Genomic DNA, 22228 nt, shown 5'->3' with positions numbered 1-22228 from the left:
CTGTTATCTCAATGTATTGGTAGGGATACTCAAGACTTGATTATGCCAGCAGGCATACACTGCAAAGGATAACTGCACCTACCAAAATATGCTCCCACAATGTATAACTCCCACTTCGATGGACATTCAGCTGTGTCACTCCACTCCCACCATTTAATATCAATTAGGGATAAAAGCACATTGTGCTCCACTCTCAAGAAGAAATGAAACCTAGCAGGCTTCCTTTTCCATGAAAGCTCCCTTTGCTCAGTTGTCTCCCATGTGCATTGGCTTTCAACCCCTATTGTTCCACCTCTTCAGGACAACAGATTTAATCAGCCACAATATTTCACTTGCTTTTGTTATTATAGCGAGATATCCGCTTGTTCCATAACTAACCAAATCCAGCCCACGTATTTGGCACTTCATCTTTCACCTCTTTATTTCCATGGTAGCCTCTGCCACCTCAATAGATTTTCTCATGTTCCATTTCATTCCTGCCGACACTATTGGCTGAGCCACATGAACAATAAGATCCACCAATGTCATTTGAGATATATATCTTAACCAGTCAACAAATTTATGTTGCATTACAAAACATTGTAAGTATAACTAATACTGCTTAGTGAAACATAATGTAGGTTACCTAAAATATTTCAATGCATATTTAAAAATAAGAAAGCATTAAAAATGCAATTCAAAACAACCATTAGTAACACATATAAATTTATTCCATTCAATTACATGATAAAAGGGAATTGATGCACAGTCATTGCATGTAAATACAGCAAAAAAAAAAAAAATGAGAGAAGTGGGCAAATGGAGAGATTACAATGAGTTTAACACAGGCTACAATGTTATTAAATAAATCCAATGAAGGAAATGAAAAAAGAAAGTTTTAAATGGATATGATCAGTAGCTAAAGAGAGAGACAAAAACAACAGATTAGTAGGATATTTCCAGAAGACTGACTTTATATTATAGAATATGATGCATTCAACTTTTATAAAGTCAACACTTCTTTTTTTTTTCTTTACTCTTTAGAAATGGTTGATGTAAATGTATGTACACAATGTACATGCTTTAAATCACAATTACACACTGCCTGACTTAGAACCTGTTGCCTGAGTTAGTACTGGTCCAACTGCCAACTGATTGGCTGATTAGATGCTTCATGTAAATATTTACTACCCAATAGGCTAGTCCTGCCACTCCGGCTCTGTCAACTTCATCATCAAGTCCTGTTTTGTTGAATTTAGACTCATTGCATCCTACCACTCCGGTTCCATCAACTTTGTCGTTGTACCTTGTTTTGTCCAACTAACAGTCGTTGTGCCAAGCTACACCAAGCTCCACCACTTCACCAATTGTTTCTTGCGGTTCGGATGATGACTCAGAGACTAAGTATTTTTCTAGTTCAGAATCAGATGATTCTGATAGCGTTGATGATATTCCGGTGAATCAAAGGTACAAGCGGGCAGCAGTGAATGGTCCTGGACAACAGAATGTTGTGTGGCAAGTAAGAGACAATTTCATCCAATGGCATAGGTTAACTGGTAATCCTGGCATAAAGGCAAATCTTGAACATGGAAGTTCGCCATTGGAAATCTTCCACGAGTTTTTGACTGATGAAATGTTCCAATATATATAGCAAACGAAACGAATGACTATGCTGAAAACCATCCCCAGCATGTCAGACCCGGGCATGGTGGTGATTGGTTTCCAAGCACAGGGGACAAAGTCAAAGTTCTGCTTGTCCTGCTGATACTGATGGGCATCATGAAGAGAACAAGTCTGGCATCATATTGGAATCGGGATCCAGCCACGTTGACACCTTTCTTTCTGGAAATGATGCCACGTGATCGATTTCTGGTGCTCCTTTAAAATTTACATATCAATTCAAGCAAGAACCAAGATGACAGGCTGCACAAAATACATCCTACCATTGATGAAGTGGCAAAAAATTTCAAAACGGTGTATGTCCCCACTCAGGACATTTGTACAGATGAGAGCTTGAGGAAATTCAAGGGAAGGCTCTGATTTAAACCCAACCAAACATGTCTGCTTTGGAGTCAAGGTTTATAAAGTATACCAGTCAACTGGCAGAGCCTGTGGGTACATGTAGAATTACAAAATCTACACTGGTCAGGACAGATTGGATCTTCAAAAATTCATTTGACAAAAGGTACAATATTTATATGAACAACTGGTTTTCCTGTCCAGACCTCTTCCTGCAGCTGCAAGTGAGGAGGACTAATGCCTGTGGGACTGTGAGGATGCACAGGAAAAACATGCTGCCCGATCTTCACAACATAAAACTTCGAAAGGGGGAAACAGCATACCGATGCTTACAAGCCACATGGTTCTGGGTTCAGTCCCACTGCGTGACACCTTGGGCAAGTGTCTTCTACTATAGCCTCGGGCCAAACAAAGCCCTGTGAGTGGATTTGGTAGAAGGAAACTGAAAGAAGCCTGTCATATATATGTATGTATATATGTATGTGAGCGTATATGTTTGTGTGTCTGTGTTTGTCCCCACAACATTGCTTGACAACCGATGCTGGTGTGTTTACATCCCCGTAACTTAGCGGTTCTGCAAAAGAGACCGATAGAATAAGTACTAGGCTTACAAAGAATAAGTCCTGGGGTCGATTTGCTCGACTAAAGGCAGTACTCCCGCATGGCCACAGTCACATGACTGAAACAAGTAAAAGAGTAAGGAAAAGGAGGTAGCTAGAATTTTGAATGATTATTTATTTAGCACATTCGTCTCATTTCTGATGATTCCCCAAAACAAGACAAAAGTGCTAAACAAATTATTCAAAATTCTGACTACCTCCTTTTTCTTAATATATACATACATATATATATATATACATGTATGTGTCTATGTGTGTATGTGTTTGCGTGTACATGTGCAGGTGTGTGTGTATGTGTGAGTGAGTGTGTGTCTGTGTCTGTGTGTGTGTGTACCCATGTCTCGACAACACGTAATGTTTGTAAACAAGCATCACTTTCATAAAAACCATGTTGCTCATTTCCAGTTTTCTGTGAAAAACATGTGTAGCCATGCAGAAATATTACCTTTCCTGAAAACAGGTGAGGGTTGGCAACAGGACGGGCATCTGGCCATAGAAAATCTGCCCTTCAAAGACTCAGAAGTGGACAATAAATGATGATGACCGAGAAGAAAGATTTTTCTCTGATGAAGAATTCAGCTCAAAATGTTAAACATCACATTTGTTTGTAGTAAAGATTGTTTGCCAACATAACATGGCAGTCCTGGTTTAGAACTAATGTTGCTGTAATTTAGCCCCAGGAGACATCGTCTCCAGCTGGCTACACGACACAATCTGTATCCTTACATTTTTGAACAAGGGAATCTAGCACCCCCACTCAGCTCAAAACAATACCTGTGTATCGTGATTTCTGGGTTATTTCCTTTCATCAGCACTGAATGTCTCCTGGGGCTAAATTACAGCAACATTAGTCCTAAACCAGGACTACCATGTTATGTTGGCAAACAATCTTTACTACAAAGTACTGTTGCTGAATATCTCGCATTGTGAGATTTAAAATTAGTCCATTTTCTAATTTATCACATTTGTTTTCTATGCAGAACGTCAGGGTATCCTAGTTACTACAGGTGCAAGCTACAAGTAATCTTCCCCAGTAATGAAGTACAGGTATGGTTGTGTGGTAATAAAGTTCATTTCATAACAATGTGCTTTCAGGTTCAATCTCACAGCATGACATCTTGGGCAGGCATCTTCTATTGCCTTGCACTGACCCAATGCCTTGTGAATGAAACTGGCAAAGGAAAAGTATCTATATGACTATTTGTTTGTCATCTCGTTGTCTTGGTGTTATGTGTGCACTATGTGAAAAAAAAAAAGGAATGAAAATATATATAAAAAAAAAAGAAAGCAACTGTCTATACAATGGTCTCTTTGTTTACAATCTCTAGTGCAAACATGTGCAGCTATAGAGATGTTATAAAACTACCTCGACAAGCTTTATCTGATGCATGCCAATATGGAAAAGTGGATGTTATGATGATGATGATGGTGGTGGTGATTACAAACTATCATCATTTAACAGCCGTTTTCCATGCTGGCATGGGTTGGTGAGTTTGACAGAAACCAATGAACCAGAGAATTGTGCCAAGTTTCAATTTCTGCTTTGGCATGATTTCTATGGCTGGATGTCCCTTCCTAATGCCAACCACTTCACACAATGTACCAAGTGCTTTTTACATGATACAGGCACTAGTGAAGTCACCAAGTAACTTACAATACATAGCCCATCATGTGTGTGTGTGTGTGTGTGCATGTGTCTGCGTGCACATGCATGTATGCAGAAAGGTTTATTTTTGTCTGCTTTCATGTTAACAGCATCTGGGTGGTGGTGACATTATGCTTACGTCTCCCATAAACAACAACAGTTTAGACATGTGAAAACCACTTGAATAAAAATACCCTTTATCAACCCTTCCTCGAAAAACAGATAAGGGATGACAAGAGGAAAGGCATGTAGCCATAAAACTCTACCTGAATAAGTTAAATCAAATGCATGCCTGCATGGAAAAAGCAGACATAATAACAATAATAATGATCTCTTCCGATCATTTAGTATATATAAACCTAAGGCGGTGAGCTGGCAGAAACGTTAGGGGCCAGGTGAAATGCTTAACAGTATTTCGTCTGCCGTTAGGTTCTGAGTTCAAATTTCGCCAAGGTCAACTTTGCCTTTCATCCTTTCGGGGTCAATTAAATAAGTACCAGTTACACACTGGGGTTGATATAATCAACTTAATCCGTTTGTCTGTCCTTGTTTGTCCTCTCTGTGTTTAGCCCCTTGTGGGTAGTAAAGAAATAAGTATTTTGTCTGTCTTTACATTCTGAGTTCAAATTCTGCGAAGGTCAACTTTGCCTTTCATCCTTTTGGGGTCAGTAGATTAAGTACCAGTTGCATACTGGGATTGATCTAATCGACTGCCCCGCTCCTCCAAAATTTCAGACCTTGTGTCTAGAGTAGGAAAGAGTATATATAAACCTATTTAGGTTTGCCATGAAGAATGTTTTGTGCTAAAACTTCTCAAGTTAGTGAGAGCACATAATCAATAACCCCACTATCTCATATAACTAAACCACATGCCCTCTCCCTCTTTGTCACACCCAGGCATATATACAAGGGAGAGCTGAAAAGTTCCTAGTTTTAAGGATATCACAAAAGCTTGGTTGGAGGCCCAACGTTTTACAAGGCTTAGAAAAACTGAAGGACCGCTGCAATAAGCGTGTGAATCTGAGAAGGAAATATGTTGAATAAAATCAGAATCAACTGATCCTCCTGTACTTTCTTTTACCTAAAGCCAGGAAGTTTTCAGCACCCCTGTACATCCTCTAACAACAGTGTTCATCATCATCATCATCATCATCATTTAATGTCTGCTTTCCATGCTAGCATGGGTTGGACGACTTGACTGAGGACTGATAAACCAGATGGCTGCACCAGGCTCCAATCTTGATCTGGCAGAGTTTCTACAGCTGGATGCCCTTCCTAACGCCAACCACTCTGAGAGTGTAGTGAGTGCTTTTATGTATCACTGGCATGAGGGCCAGTCAGGCAGCACTGCCATGGCCACACTCAAATGGTGTTTTTTACGTACCACCTGCACAGGAGCCAATCCAGTGGCACTGGCAATGACCCTGCTCGAATGTTTTTTCACATGCCACCAGCACAAGTACCAAGAATGTGATATTGCATTGGTAAAATATGATTGAAGTTCATTATTAAATGTGGGGAGAACTGATATGACATGTCTGTTAGAAAACACTTATAAGAACCTTCTTTTTGGATGCTGAAAGATGCAGTTCTCCTGTCACATGTTACCTCCTGCTTCTTTGTACATTTCCTCAGAGTTGGCACTATCAATGTAGGCACATTGAAAGGTAGGCTTGGTGTGGTTGTTGAGATGCTGAACGGAGACATGTTGATGTGTGTTGCATTAAGAAGTAAGGTGGAGAGGATCTTCAGCCAAGTTCCTCATAGGCAAGAGGTACAGGTACAAACTCTTTGGTGGGGGAGGGGGAACAGTGACAAGGTAGGAGGTATGGGCATAATTCTAGCAGAGAAACAGGTCAATAAGGGGATTGAGGTAGACATTATGATTACCATCAGCCTCATTAGCATAATTATCAAAACAGTTGTCATCATCTTCAAATGTTCCATGATTAGCCTTTTTAATCTAGCATAGTGATTCCCTTGTATATCATCATCATCATCATTTAACGTCCACTTTCCATGCTAGCATGGGTTGGACGATTTGACTGAGGTCTGGCGAAACAGATGGCTGCACCAGGCTCCAATCTGATCTGGCAGAGTTTCTACAGCTGGATGCCCTTCCTAATGCCAACCACTCTGTGGGTGTTTTACATGCCACTGACACGAAGGCTAGTCAGGCGGTACTGGTAATGGCCACGCTCAAATGGTGCTTTTTATGTGCCACCTGCACAAGAGCCAGTCCAGCAGCAATGGCAATGACCTCGCTCGAATGTTTTTTCATGTGCCACCAGCACAAGTGCCAGTAAGGCGATGCAGGTAACGATCATGCTCGAATGGTGTTTTTTCTAAAATTTATAGAACCCCATACCATTATTTTAAAGACAAACAAAAACTGTTTTAGAGAGAGTATTGCTTCAAATATTAAATAAATAAGCAAACATCATCATCATCATTATTTAACATGTTTTCCATGCTGGCATGGGTACAGCTTCCCTGTCTGCATTGGCAAAGTTTTTATGGCTGGATGCCCTTCCTAACACCAACCACATTACTTAGAGAACATATAATTTATTTTTTTGCTTTTGGATTTGGTTTGCAAGATACTTTATTTGTGTTCATGTGTTGAAGCATATTCTGTTGTGTCTGGGGAGAGTCATTTTCTTTTTGTGCCTTATAATTTAACACACTCACCAGTAAAATTTCCACTTATTTCCGTTATTTAACGGACAGAGTCAAGACTATTGAAAAGGTTGCAATACGCAACTAAAATTTTAGGAAAATAAAAATAAAAAATAAGTGGAAATTTTACCAGTGAGTGTGTTAAATTATAAGGCTCAAAAAAAAATTACTCTCCCCAGACACAACAGAATATAATTTTATTATTTTGAAAATAGTGAATAAAATGAATTTTATCAAAAGGTGCCTTATCTACGAACCTCAAAATTTTTCATAGAATCCCTGTGATTCCTCAAAAATTACTTTATGAAACTCTAGTCTAAATATATACTAGTATACGTTAATATGGTACAAGGGAGATAACTTATACTTCAACTAGTATGAAACCCAAATTTTTTTTCCAATGTATTTTATATATTTTTCTTGCGTTTTATTTTTTATATTTTATTTGTTTTAGTTATTGGACTGTGGCCATGCTACAGCACTACCTTGAAGAATTTTGGCGGAAAAAATCGACCCTAGCACTTATGTTTCTTCCTAAATCTGGCACTTATTCTATCAGTCTCTTTTACTGAACTGCTAGGCTATGGGGAAGTAACCAATCATCATCATCATTGTTCGACCATGGTCGAGACAATGGAATTTACCATGTTGCGCCAGACTTCACGGTCCATCATAGCATTACGGAGGTCCTGTTGCTGGATGCCTGTATCCCTGGAGATTACATCAGGGTAGGAGAGTGTGCGCCCTCTGGTGTTGCGAGTAGATGGCTTCCAGAGGAGAAGAGTAGAAATTACTTCTTTTTCAGCTCTACAACAATGTCCAGCAAACTGGACTCTCCTACCTTTCACAAGAGATGACACAGGTGGTAATTTCCCATATATTTGCATTTTAGTTGGATGGCGCCTCCACGAGAGATTTTGAGCTCTCATAAGGAGGCGAGTGTAGGTTCCATCCAACCGCCTCTCAAGCTTCTTTGATAACGTCCAGGTTTCTGAGCCATATAGTAGAATTGGTTCGACTGTGGCTTTGAATATTTCAAGTTTGAAGTCTCTACTTAGATTTGATGACCAGATCTTATGCATGTCATTACAGGCTGACCAGGCCATACCCTTTCTAGTTAGAAAGTCTTTTCCAGATGATGATATGTATGACCCAAGATATTTATAATCAGAAACCATATTTAAAGGTGCACTGTTGAGAGTGTGGATGATGCAATTACTGTTGGACAGGCACTTGTTTATGTATTCAGTTTTGGTCTCATTGAGGTAAAGACCTACACAATTTGAGGCTTGTTCAAGAGATTGTAAAAGAGACTGGTCATTGGAGAGAGAATCACTGATAAGAGCGATGTCGTCAGCAAAGTCAGTGTCTGTCAAGTACTCAGCTGGGTGTCTGGAACTTCTTCTTGGTTTTTTTTCAAAGCCCTTGCCAGAGATGGTATCAACTGACATACGTAGCACTGACATACGTATCAACTGACATACGTAGTAACCAAACAACATGGTTATCAAGCGGTGGGGGGAGGGGGGTAACAAACTCAGACACAAAGGACTTCCAAATTTTCTGTCTACCAAATTCCTTCACAAGGACTAAAGCAAAATACATCTGCCCAAGGTGCTACACAGTGGAACTAAACCCAAAACGACATGGTTGCAAAGCGAGCTCTTTAACCACACAGCCATTCCTGTGCCTATACAGCCATGCCTAACCCCTTTCCAAATAAATGTCATAGATTCATAACTATTGAGACATTAACTGATTAATGTGACAAAAAAAAAACAACATCCTTACACCGTCAGCATCTTAAGAACTCTTCTAGAAAGTTCTGCAATTTTCTATCTTGATCTCATTACAATCCAAATTGTCATCTCTAAAGTTGGTGCCATTTGAGCCCCTCTTAACCCATTCTTTAGTGATCTTTCTTGGACACAGTGGGAATTGAACTTACAACGGAAAGAGTTATGAATATCACAAAGCATTTATCTGGTGCTATAATGAATTTACTGATCAACAGTTCTTTCTCCTGTAGTAGCAGATTTTCCATGCTGGATAGCTTAAACAGCTTATCATGGTCCAAATGGGTTCTTACCCAGGGTTACTGCCCTTTGAAATGGGCTGGAGAAGCCCACATCTTTATATTGGGTTGTCCAGAAAGTTCATGCCGATTTTTAAAGGAAAGAAAAATGTCAATAAATACTTGCCATTACATTTTTAATCAACCAAATATGACCCATTTTGTTGCACAATGCGTCTCCATCTTTCCTTTAACTTGAAAATACCCTCTTCTCATAATTGTGGTGGTTTCATGGCAAAGAATTCATCAAGGTATCATTTTACGTCATCCAAGGAATTGAAATTTTTACCATTAAGACTATTCTGCAGAGACCTGAATAAGTGGAAATCCGAAGGAGCAATATCTGGTGAATATGGAGGGTCGGGTAAAACATCCCAGCTGAGCTGCAGCAATTTTTGTCTGGTTCCCAAAGCATCAAATTTCGAAAATGAACTTTCTTGTCTTCCATTTTAAAGGGATACAGAACTAACACAAGTTATATGAACATAAACATTCTTCCACGTAAAAATAGCTTAAACTGTGCTCTAAATGGAGGTGTAGTAAAATCCTATTTTATGGACTCAATCATGTTCTAAAATAAGTCGAAAGATAAGCTACTATAAATCGGCACAAACTTTCTGGACAACCCAATACATTATATTTTTGGCATGGTCTCTATGATTGGACACTTTAACTAACATTGTATGCATTGACACCAACACCAACACCAGAAAGCTTGTCATGTCCTCAGCAAAGCAAAGGGATCCTCTCAATCACACTGTATCCTTTCATTTGTCAACCACTCTGCAGTGTGTACTGAGGGATTTATATTGTGGAACCAGTAAAGTTGTTTTGTATTCCACAGGTCAAAAGAGTCCTCAGTTTCCACCACCCTGTATTGTTCGGGTCAGTGTGACCAGCAGAGAGAGTTGAAAGGAGAGAGATTGCAGAAGTGAGAGGGAGTAAGAAATGGGTGCATGATGGGAGGAACCAAAGAGAATAAGGTGAGGGAGCAGTGTGGGGGTGAGGTGGAGAATAGGGTGAGACAATTGTAGAAAGAGTAATAGAAGAGATAGCAATAGAAAAGAAAAACAATAATGGCAGAGAGTAATAGGAGAGATTTCTATAACAATTCATGTTGGTGAGAGAGAAAGTTAATGATTGTTGTAGAAATGGCCAGCAGTAACAAGAGTGTGATAGATGTCAATAAGGAATGAGCAGAGGGAAAAGGAATGGTAGCTGGAAGTGTAGAAGAGTAATATCAGTTGGTGGGAGAGAGTGTTCGCGAGGAATAATCAAGATTGTGAATGAAGTTAATAAAAAAAAGTGACTTGAAAGGAAGATTGATGGTTAGCAGTTTAGGAATGTAAATGGAGGTGTGCATTGGATACCCTCTCGCTCTCATCTCAGTATTGCGATGGGAGAAGAAGGGGTGACTATGGAGAGATCTAGAGTTTGCCATTATTACAAGGGAAGCTTGTAGCAGTGAATAGGAGAAGTGGTAATGGAAAGATGAAAGATTACCAAATAAGTAAGAGAACTGACAGGTAGAGACTTAATAGGTACAAAATGAGCAAACACCTAGAATACAGGTACCTATTATATTATATATCAGCCTTCACCACAACACCTATTTTAACATATACTTTGCCATGCTTACACAGGCTGTTAGGTCTTTAACAGCAGAGCGAGCTGTCATTGTTACAGTCCTATGTAATTTTCATGAGGTGCAACATCTTAATATCTCCCTCGTATCTACTTTGAGCACCCAACACTTTTGTTATACAAATACTAGCCTCCCTGCATATTATATGCTCATACCAGCTGTCTTTTCCTTTGCACACTACATCAGATTCTTCTTATATCCCGTTTTTCTCCCAGCTCATTTGAACACCATCATTTATGCACACTGACATTACACTGACGGTGAAGCATACTTACTTCACTTCTTTCTAATCTTCACAAACCCATTGCATTCAAGACCCAGCTCTTGCCAGTATATAACATTGCACTTTGTAGACAAGCATCTCACAATCTGGCCCTCAGTGAGAGTAAGAAGCCCCTTGTTGCCAGTAGCGGTAGCAACTCTCTCTCAACTTTCTCCACTTCATTCTTACACTGACTACAATGCTTTCAAAAACACACTTCCTCTTCTAATAAAGTCACCTATCTAACAAAAGCAATCAGCCACTGCTAAGGAGCATTCCAAGCATTCAAAACAATATATATTCTGTGTGCACATAGTGCATAATTCCTCAGTACAACAGCTACATATGAAGTCTACTTTCTCCAACAGCCTGCTTGTGATCCATTACAATTCAGGTGCATTACTCTGAGTACACAGTATAGAATTTCTACCAACCCCTTGTCTGCATATTCAGCATGACCAACAACATGATGATATTTCCTGTAGACAATATGCTGTGCTTGAGAAGACCTGGCAAGCCAAGTGAGACCATAACCCTGTGGCCTATACCAGGGGTGTAACCAGCCCACTTATATGTACCTTTCTTTCATTGGACACTAAATTCTGCTTGCGAAGACCTGTTAAGGCAAATGAAATCAAAATCAAATTTGATGACTGGCATCAGTGCTAGTGGAGCACTAAGAGCACCATCCAAGCATGATCATTGCCAGAGCAGCTGACTGGCTTCCGTGCTGGTGGCAAGTTAAAAGCACCATTTGAGCATGATCGTTACCAGCATCGCCTTACTGGCACTTGTGCCAGTGGCACGTGAAAAAGCATTCGAGCAAAGTTGTTGCCAGTGCCATTGGACTGGCTCCTCTGCAGGTGGCATGTAAAAATCGCCATTTGAGCATGGCCGTTGTCAGTACCGCCTGACTGGCCCTCATGCCGGTGGCATGTAAAAGCATCACCACACCCTTGGAGTGGTTGGCATCAGGAAGGGCATCCGGCTGTAGAAACTCAGATTGGAGCCTGGTTCAGCCATCTGGTTTGCCAGTCCTCAGTCAAATCATCCAACTCATGCTAGCATGGAAAGTGGAACAGTATAAAATGTCCATCCTTATCATCATTTAACAGCCATTGTCCATGCTGGCATGGGTTGGACAGCTTGACCAGGGCTGGTAAGCTGAGGGGCCACAGAAGACTCCAGTCTGCTTTGGCATGGTTTCCAGAGCTGGATGTCTTTTGTAATGTCAACCACTACAAGAGTGTAATAGGGGCTTTTGCATGCCACAAGTACAGGTACTAATTGCGTGACCCCAGTCTGTTCTATCTTTCAAAGATAAAATGTGTAATTTCAAAAGGGCTTACCTGAATCTTATTAAAATACATTGCAGCTTCATATGGAATAATATTATAAGTAGATATACCGATAATAGGTTTATCAGTTGGATTCTTTGCTGAATAGAAAGCCAAAGCTGTTTCTCCAGGTAAAACCTAAGAAAAAACAAAGATCATTATAAACATAATTACAATTAAAAATTTATGGATACATGTATGTGTGCCTGAGTGTGTGTGTGTGTGCGCGCGCATGTGTGTCTGTATAAGAGAGAGAGAGAGAAAAACCATGCAAAATTAGACAGGAGTGTGGTGCAGCTCCCCAACTTGCCAATTCTGGTCAAACCGTCCACCCATGCCAGCATGGACAACAGATGTTAAATGACGATGATGATGATTTTCATAGCTGACAAAGCAAAAAGAAGCAGAAATGCATGTGTCCCATAATCCTATGGCGTTATTTACAGTTCCAGATGCATTTTCGCACACATCAAGGACAAGAATTTTCTCTTGGGAGTCTTTCTGCAGCAGGAGCCATTCTCACAATGGAATACATTCGAACATGTTAAATATTAGGCAATGACGAAAGCCTGAGATCTCTGGAGATATGCTGTGAATGTGAAGACCTGACAAATAACGTGAGTTCATGGCTGTTTCCTGCACCAGTTTCATATAGCAGCCCCAGCCATTCCAAAGTACCTTGGATTGCAGAACGGCCTGCTATGCCTACCTTGGATCATAGGGCGACCTGCTGTGCTTGAGGAGACCTATTGAGTCAAGTACATCATCAACATTAAAATAAAGTCAAATGGAAATTGTAGTTGTGATACCTGTGCTGGTGGCACGTAAAAAGCACCATCTGAACATGGCTGCTGCCAGCATCCCCTGGCACCTGTGCTGGTGGGCACGTAAAAAGCACCCACTACACTCATACAGTAGCTGGCATTAGGAAGGGCATCCAGCTGTAGAAACACTGCCAGATCAGACTGGAGCCTGGTACAGCCTCCTGGCTTCCCAGACCCCGATCGAACCGTCAAACCCAGACTAGCAAGGGAAAACGGACGTTAAACGATGATGATGAAGATGATGACAAACATATTTTATTCAATGCTACTTCATGCAAAATTGTGTGTGTGCGACACTAGAATAAGTACATGATACTCTGAGGAATTACAGTTAGGAAATTTAACAATTAAGAGTAACTTACTCTCACAGATGGCTGGTGGGGACGAAAATTCCACTGCATACTTGAAGAGACATCAGCATTAAATCGTACTAAAATACTTCTGTTGGTGACTTTATTCATACTTTCCACTCGACTATTATCATGTCCCGCAACTGCTTGACCGCCTAGTCCAGTGGCCTGAAACAAGATTATATATTATATACTCTTTTACTTTTTGACTTGTTTCAGTCATTTGACTGTGGCCATGCTGGAGCACCGCCTTTAGTCGAGCAAATCGACCCTGGGACTTATTCTTTGTAAGCCTAGTACCTATTCTATCGGTCTCTTTTGCCGAACTACTAAGTAACGGGGACATAAACACACCAGCATTGGTTGTCAAGCAATGGTAGGGGGACAAAGACAGACACACAAACATACACACACATATATACGACGGGCTTCTTTCAGTTTCCATCTACCAAATCCGCTCACAAGGCTTTTGTAGAAGACACATGTCCAAGATGCCAGGCAGTGGGACTGAACCCGGAACCATGTGGTTGGTAATCAAGCTATATATTTATACACACACACACATATACATAAATACATATATATAGAGGGAGAGACAGGCAGACAGACACACACTCACACACACACACACAAACAAACGTACATATAAAGGGGAAAAACTCTAAGCTTTAAATGACAGTTCTAGTCTGCAGCACTGCATTGAGTCAGTGAACATGATACATGGTGGGACAGAGAGGATGGGCGTTTTCGAAAAATTCACAAAATCATTAATTTTAGCTGCAAACAATTCATATTGAATTAGCATCCGTTTTCATTGATACATTTCTGAAAGCGTTCTTAGAAGTTGGCCTCCACTCTCTCCAGCATTGCTCTATCAATTTGGGCAACTTCTATGTGAATAGCTTCCTTCAAATAGTACAATGTATGGGGCTTATGCGCATACACATGTGCCTTGAGGTTTCCCTACAAGAAATAATCACGCATGGACAAATTAGAGAACCAAGGGGGCCAAGGAACGTCAGCAAACCTAGAAATGAGGTGGTCACTGAAGAGAGGGCGAAGACTGTCCATTGATGTTCTGGTTGTGTAGGCCGTTGCCCCATCCTGATTAAACAACACATGTCGAATAGGTATATGTTTTCATCATAACTCAAGCACAAAGTTGTTTATCATCTCGGAGTTCACAGTAACAACATTTCCATTATTTTCTTCAAAAAAGTAAGGACCAATGAAGGCAGCTTTTCCAACAGCACACCAAACTGTCACTTTTGGACTGTGCAGTGGTCTTTTGTGCAGTTCTCTTGGATTTTCAAGAACCCAACAACAACATCTGTTGATTCACCATACCATTGAAATGAAAATGAGATTCATTGCTCATTAACAAAATGAGGTTGTCATTTGCCTCAAAAATTGCCTCCATCTGATATGTGAAGTTACGCTGCTGTGCACAGTCCCATGGTTTCAACTGTTGCCTAATGACCAATTTGTACTGACGGAAATGCAGGTATTCATGCAAAATACACCTTATTGATCGATTACCAAATGCCAAGTTCAGTGGAATGCCTCGAAGCAGAGCAATTCGGATTCTGTATCAAAGCTTGTCTGAGACATTCCACATTTTCTGGAGACTGTACCGTTTGTGGCACCCCCACCAGTCTCCTATTCATTAGTGTACCTCATGTACGAAGTGCATTCACCCAACGTAACATTGTGTTACAGGAGGGAACAGCCTGATTTCAGTGAACGTTGAAGTGGCGCTGAAACTCATGCTAAACTGCAGAGACAGACTTGTTATTCTTCACATAACTGTCGTAGGCAAACATGCAATGATCTATCGTTCACAGCACCATGGCTTCACCTGAAAAGAAAAAGAAATGCTAAGACACCACAAACCGAATGGTACTTATTAGACATATGTCCCTCCCGCTGTGGCTGAGTAATAGCCATTTCAAAAACGTCCATCCTCTTTACTCCACCCTGTACATGATTTTGAAAATGCTCCAGTCCGCCTAGCTGTAAATAAATAATTAGTCTAATTACACCAATAAGCAATAAAGAAAAAAAATTAACTCCTGTAATGTACGAGGAAAGCTTTATGGACATGAATGTTCCACAGGTTAACCAGAAGTTAAATTTGGCACCACACTCATGTGGTGAGAAATTGGCTTCCCAACTATGTGTCAATTGTTAGTCAAGAGCAAGTGTCTCTACTATAGGCTGAAGCCAAGTAAAGCTTTGTGAGTGGATTTAGTGGATGGAAACTTAAAGAAGCCCAACATACATGTGTGTGTGTGTGTGTGTATTCTTTTCTACTCTAGGCACAAGGCCCGAAATTTTGGGCGAGGGGGCCAGTTGATTAGATCGACCCCTGTACGCAACTGCTACTTAATTTATCGACCCCAAAAGGATGAAAGGCAAAGTCGATCTCAGCGGAATTTGAACTCAGAATGTAAAGACAGATGAAATACCGCTAAGCATTTTGCCCGGCATGCTAACGTTTCTGCCAGCTCACTGCCTTTGTGTGTGTATTGCTGTCATGCTAGAAGTGTCTAATGTTTCCAGTCTTCTAGAAACAGATGAGGGTTAGCAATGGGAAGAGCATCTGGCTATAGAAAATCCACCCAGACAAATTCCATGTGACCCATACAAGTATGAAAAGGTGGACAATGAATGATGATAATGAATTCCATCAATATAAATCATATTGCTTATAAATTTTTCAACTATAATATACTGAGTGGAGGAATTGTTGGACTGAGTGGAAGAAGTCAATCTCAGTAGTGCTGGTAGTATGATAAAATGCACCCCACAAGTATCATTAAGTGGATGGTGTTAGCAAGGGCATTACACACACACACCCCCCAGGCTATTATAATTATCCATGTACCAAATTTACTCACAAGGCTTTGATCAACCTGGGATTATAATAAATACCTAAAATCACAATTGGGAAGCAAGTTCTTAACCCTCCCCACCACACACACACATACACACAAATATTTATGCTTTATGTCCATTATTCCAGGTTAGCATGGGTTGATGAATACTAACAATATTATCAAGGCATTAATATCTGGTTGCCTTTCTGTTCTTAACCTTTTACAAGTAAGATTTTTCTTTTTCATCTAAATGTCTGCAAAAGCATAGAGCTAAAGTATGATTTATTGAGGGGAATATCAATATAATGTCACCAATTTTTGCTAACATATTTTCATGTGAAGGCACAAAATGTAAACATTCACACAGACACACATGTATTTATATATACACATCCACACAACGGCTTTGTACAGTTTCGGTGTACCAATTTCACTCTTGTGCCTGATGCCAAACAATGCGAACGAACCTGAAACCCGTAGTTGCGAAGTGAAGTTTCTAACGACTCTGCCATGCCTGGTAGATAACGTATAAATACAGCAAAGTTAGTTACATCACTGAAGGGAGGTAACTCAAAAACAAGTTAATTCAATCAATTCTATTATACTCTAGCATAAGGCCTGAAATTTTGGGGGAGGGGGACAGTCAATTAGATCTACCTCAGTATGCAACTGGTACTTAATTTATCGACCCCGAAAGGATGAAAGGCAAAGTCGACCTCAGCGGAATTTGAACTCAGAACGTAAACACAGACGAAATACCCTAAGCATTTTGTCTGGCATGCTAACATTTCTTCTTTCTTTATTGCCCACAAGGGGCTAAACATAGAGGAAAAAAGCAAGGACAGACGATGGGATTAAGTCGATTACATCGACCCCAGTGCGTAACTGGTACTTAATTTATCGACCCCGAAAATGAAAGGCAAAGTTGACCTCGACGGAATTTGAACTCAGAACGTAACGGCAGACAAAATATCTATTTCTTTAATACCCACAAGGGGCTAAACACAGAAGAGACAAACAAGGACAGACAGAAGGATTAAGTCGATTAGATCGACCCCAGTGCGTAACTGGTACTTATTTAATCGACCCCGAGAGGATGAAAGGCAAAGTTGACCTCGGCAGAATTTGAACACAGAACGTAAAGACAGACGAAATACCGCTAAGCATTTCGCCCAGCGTGCTAACGTTTCCACCAGCTTGCCGACTTATTTGATAAATGAGGATATGTGTATCAAATTACTAGGAGTGGTATAAATAATTGACTAAACGCTGAAGCATAGTGCTGCAACATGGGCACAGTCTAATGACTGAAACTAGTTTTAAAAAAAGAAGGGATACAAGAAAGATGTAAAATACTATTACCTGACAGAATAGCCGATAGAGTGGAACCCCTGCATAACTCATTCCAACCATGAAAATACCAACAGAACAAACATAAATTAGAATAGTCCGTTTACGATGTGCATCTTTTGAGCCTCGCCTGGTTGATGTTGAGCGAAATAGAACAGGTTTATAGCTTCTTTTCAAAAATTTTCTTTGAAGCATCAAAGGATGCACATCAAAACCTTGAGATACATGTTTATTCTGGCCATTGAGAAATGATGAGAAATATTTTTTTATAGCAGTGTTGTAGACATTAGATGATTGCAGTATTTGCGTTTTCATACGGTCGTGATGGCAAGTAGAGTAACTCTTATACAAGCCGGCTCTCCAACAGAGATTATTGGTTGTTCTGCTTATAACTGGAATACAAGGGGATCTAAAAAAAAAAAAAAAATTTGGAAGAAAGAATATCATTAATATTTTGAATAAGGCAGCAGTGAGAAATGGGAATAGCAAATATTTCTTTAAAATTTGTTTATTCATAGTATATTAAAAACATTTGTGCTATTAGCATAACAAGTAATAAAACAAGGAGTCTTAAATACGACATAAACACAAGCCAATAAGAGTCTCTATAGGTTACTCAACCTGCTACAAACAGCAGCCAAATGTAAACACCCCCGTACCGATTGTCAAGTGGGAGGGGGGGCAAACATAAATACAAGGACACACACGCATATATTATCAACATTTCACGTCCGTTTTCCATACAGGCATGGGTTAGACTGGAGATGATAAGCTGTAGAGTTGCACTGGTTCCAGTCTGTTTTGGTTTGGTTTTGTATGGCTGGATGCCCTTCCTAACGCCAGCCACTCCACAGAGTGTACTGGTTGCATTTGATGTGTCACTGGCATGAGTGCCATTCATATGCTACCAGCACGGGTGTCATTCATGCGTCACCAGCACTGGCCACGACCACGATTTCACTTAGCTTGACATGTTGCCAGAAGTCCCGGTAACTTGTCTTCTCCACGACGGGCTTCTTTCTGTTTCCGTCTACCAAATTCACTTGCAAGGCCTTGATTTGGCCAAGGCCATAGTAGAAGACACTTGGCCAAGGTGCCACGCAGTGGGACTGAACCTGGAACCAAGCAGTTGGGAAGAAAATGTTTTTTACCACAGAGCTACGCCTGTGCCTAAGTTTCCAAGCCTTTCTTTCTTTTTTTTTGCCATACGTTTTAGAGTAAATGAAAATATTTTAGTGAATATGTACATGAAGTCATCATCATCATCACCTTACAAACCTTGTGAGTGACTTTGGTAAATGGAAATTATGTGGAAGTCCATCGCACGCGTGTATGTGTGTGTGTGTGTAAAACACGCTTGATAACCGGTGTTGGTTTGTTTATGTCCCTGTAACTTAAAGGTTTGGCATAAAAGACTCGTGGAACAAGTACCAGACTTAAAAAATAAGTACTGCGATTGATTTGTTCGACTGAAACCCTTCAAGGTGGTGCTCCAGCATGGCTGCATTTAAAATATCGAAACCATAAAGATATTTTTAAGTATATTATTTTCGCAGCACATAAAGCTACTTGTAACTACACACCAATTCTAAATGCCACAATGAACCATTCTCAAATCCCTGTTCAAACATCTTGAAAAAGAAAGTACATAGTGGGCAATGTAGTCCCAGATAGGCAATGCCAGAGAAAATGGAGCTTGAATTTCTTTGATGAGCTAGGGTTAAAAAAACAACACAGCCCAGCAGTTAGAGGAACTTTTTTTTAAAGCCTGGTACTTCTTCTATCGGTTCTTGTTGCCGAACTGCTAGATTATAGGGACGTAAACACACCAACACCGGTTGTCAAGTAGTGGTAGGGGACAAGCACAAACACAGACAGACAGACAAATGGAAGCCCTATCTACTTTCTATATGTTTCCGTCAACCAAATCCACTCATAAGTCTTTGATCGACTCAGGGCTATAATAGAAGACACTTGCCCAAGATGCCACGCAGTGGGACTGAACCTGGAACATGTAGCTGGGAAGCAAGGTTCTTAGCACACATCCACGCCTATCCATCTATGAATATTTACTCCAAAAATATAGAAATCTGTAAAGGTGTCTCCCACGAAGAAAATTAAAATCTCTAACCGTTTCAGCGGTCAAGCTGAAAACGGTCATCATGTTCAACATTACAAGGATAGTAGGGACAATTATGAAAAATATATCTTCTTTATTGCTAAATGCATTCATCATCTTAGAAACCAGATTAATTTTCTTACCCACATTACCGTATTTGATGGCATATAAGACGTATATATTTTCACACAAAAAAATGCCTCAAAAAAAAAAATCACTTGGAGCTCTACATGCAGATTTTGGCCTCCTATAATCGAATTTTGTCTCTGACGTTCAGTTCTCCCTGAATATGCGCTGCTGGAATTGGTGTGCGTCTTTTATGCCATCAAATACGGTTCATACAGTTCAGCTTGTCCGAGCAAAGTTGTTTCCCTTGATATTAATAAAGTTTTGTCTAACACTTTTTTTCACGGATCGAAGAGAATTACTATATGATCGTTTAAAAAGCAAAAGATATCAGTCAAATCTCATATCACAAATTACTGCCTAAATAGAGGAAGAACTACATTAATCTGTAACCGTTAATTAAGTCCAATAATATGTTAAACAAAGACAAAATGATCGAAACTGAACGTTTCTTATAGATTTATTCAATCGAAGCTGATATAGGGAAACAACAGAAACGTGTGTACTGCTCACATATTTAGAAATGTGCACTCATCACTTATATGCATCTATCTTCTGAACAATTCATTAAATAAAAGGACTGAGTAGGTGACATCTATCCAATTGAACAATTTTCCCTTGACCCATCATCAAGCGATGTCTTCTTTTTCTATTTCTCCTTCCATCAATTTTACTAGACTTACTCTTCAGATAGTATTTTAAACATTTCCAAAATCATTCTCTTCCAGAAAAAAAAAAGAAAAGTTATTCTTCGAACAGGTGAAAGATTTATTCACTGGAAGGGCGAGAAAAACCAGAACCAATGAACTTCTATACGATTGCTCGACATGCTAAATCTCCCTCAAATCACGAAATGGAAGACACGTTGGACAATGCAGTCTTAGATATACATAAAGGATGGGATGGTCATGGCTGGAAAGAAATGAAATGTATGGTTAATTGGGTGTGTAATAGTGACTGCCATAAAAAAAAAAGAGAGACGAAATTGAGTACAACGACAACATTACAAGCAACAGTCGAAGTGTAAAGAATAGATAACTACAGTGATAAGAACTTGTGATGTGGATGGACGAGCTAAGTGAAAAATATGTGAGGCAGGGTGGCCATGGAAGAAGAAGAAGACTAAGAAAAGTTCAAAAACAAGTGTTAAGATTAATTATCATGGAATCGTGCTTCAGAAATGTGATGACCAAAGACCAAGATTGGCAGCAATTTGCTGTACAGCGAAACTTTTCAGTCAGCTTGGAAAAACGGATCCAAACCATGATGGTGATGATGATCTTTCTAGGTTCTAACTCCAAACCCCATACGGGATCGATGTTATTGTTTATTCCTCTGGGATCAATAAATAAAATACCAATAACATACTACGATCGACTGAATCGATAACACATTTTCTACAAGAATTAGCCTCGCACTTTACCATAAATTTAGAAATTTTAATGTTTCGATTTGTAATAAACACTCGAGGTCTCATATTTAAACAGCAAAATCTGAGGAAACTAGTTATGATCTACGTGGATGAACGGTTAAAACAGTTCAACAGCATAAACACAAATTATTATGCATATTTGTACTTTTCTTATATTATTAGTGGCGGGAAAAAGGAGATGGTGGGACATTCTCAAGAGTATTAGTGACGTAAGGTAAATAAATTGTTGCAACTGGGAACCGAAACCAGGTTGTAGACACTGCTCGCCGGTAACGCATTTCTACTATTTAGAATTAATAAAGTAAGAACATTTTGGTGTACGATGCAACAGATTTATGATTACTAATAAATCATACACGAATTTTGAAAACATTACATAAGATAAGCATTTAAAAAGTGGTGTAATACACCAGAGGACAGCACATTATAATTAAAGCATCGTAACAAACACGTGTTCGTTGAAAATCCAATATAGTTTTAATGAATAACTTTTGAAAGTACCAAAATGAATCCTTAGAGTAGAATTTGATTTTTCATTCAAAACATTGCTGTTTTGAACGTCGACACCACGATTTTTAATAAATTCATCTGCTTTACACATTACATTTATTAATCCTAAGATCGTATTATTGGTGTCAGTCTTTTAAATAAAAAAAAAAAGGAGAAAATTCAGAGAATGAATGGAATTTCAAGTGTATTCTAAACAAAAACAACTTTTTTAAAGAACAAGTACTTTAGTGAATCAGGACGAGATGAGTGACACGTTTTGAGTTACATTAAATAAAGAAACTTTTATCTGATAAAGTCATGAATGACAATATGTATATACCGGCTTATTGGATCAAAAAATACAATTTATATAACAACTAAAGAATTAAGTATAAATTA

At 39.5% G+C, this 22228-nt stretch overlaps 1 protein-coding gene across 1 annotated transcript in view; it reads right to left on the bottom strand.

Annotated features, from left to right (window-relative positions):
* The window catches only part of LOC115213089 (cytochrome c oxidase assembly protein COX11, mitochondrial), a 254709-nt gene that overhangs the window by 232086 nt on the left and 395 nt on the right, over positions 1-22228 (bottom strand). Inside the window, exons 2-4 of the mRNA XM_029782009.2 lie at positions 17676-18072; positions 13447-13602; positions 12273-12398 (exon numbers count right to left, since the gene is read on the bottom strand). Coding sequence (XP_029637869.1) covers positions 12273-12398; positions 13447-13602; positions 17676-18072 — 679 coding nt within the window. The remainder of the gene's footprint in view (positions 1-12272; positions 12399-13446; positions 13603-17675; positions 18073-22228) is intronic.

The sequence above is a fragment of the Octopus sinensis genome, linkage group LG6 (genome assembly GCF_006345805.1).
Source record: "Octopus sinensis linkage group LG6, ASM634580v1, whole genome shotgun sequence".
Lineage (NCBI taxonomy): Eukaryota > Metazoa > Mollusca > Cephalopoda > Octopoda > Octopodidae > Octopus > Octopus sinensis.
The sequence above is the reverse complement of the archived record's forward strand: the minus strand, read 5'-3'. Positions and strand labels throughout refer to the sequence as shown.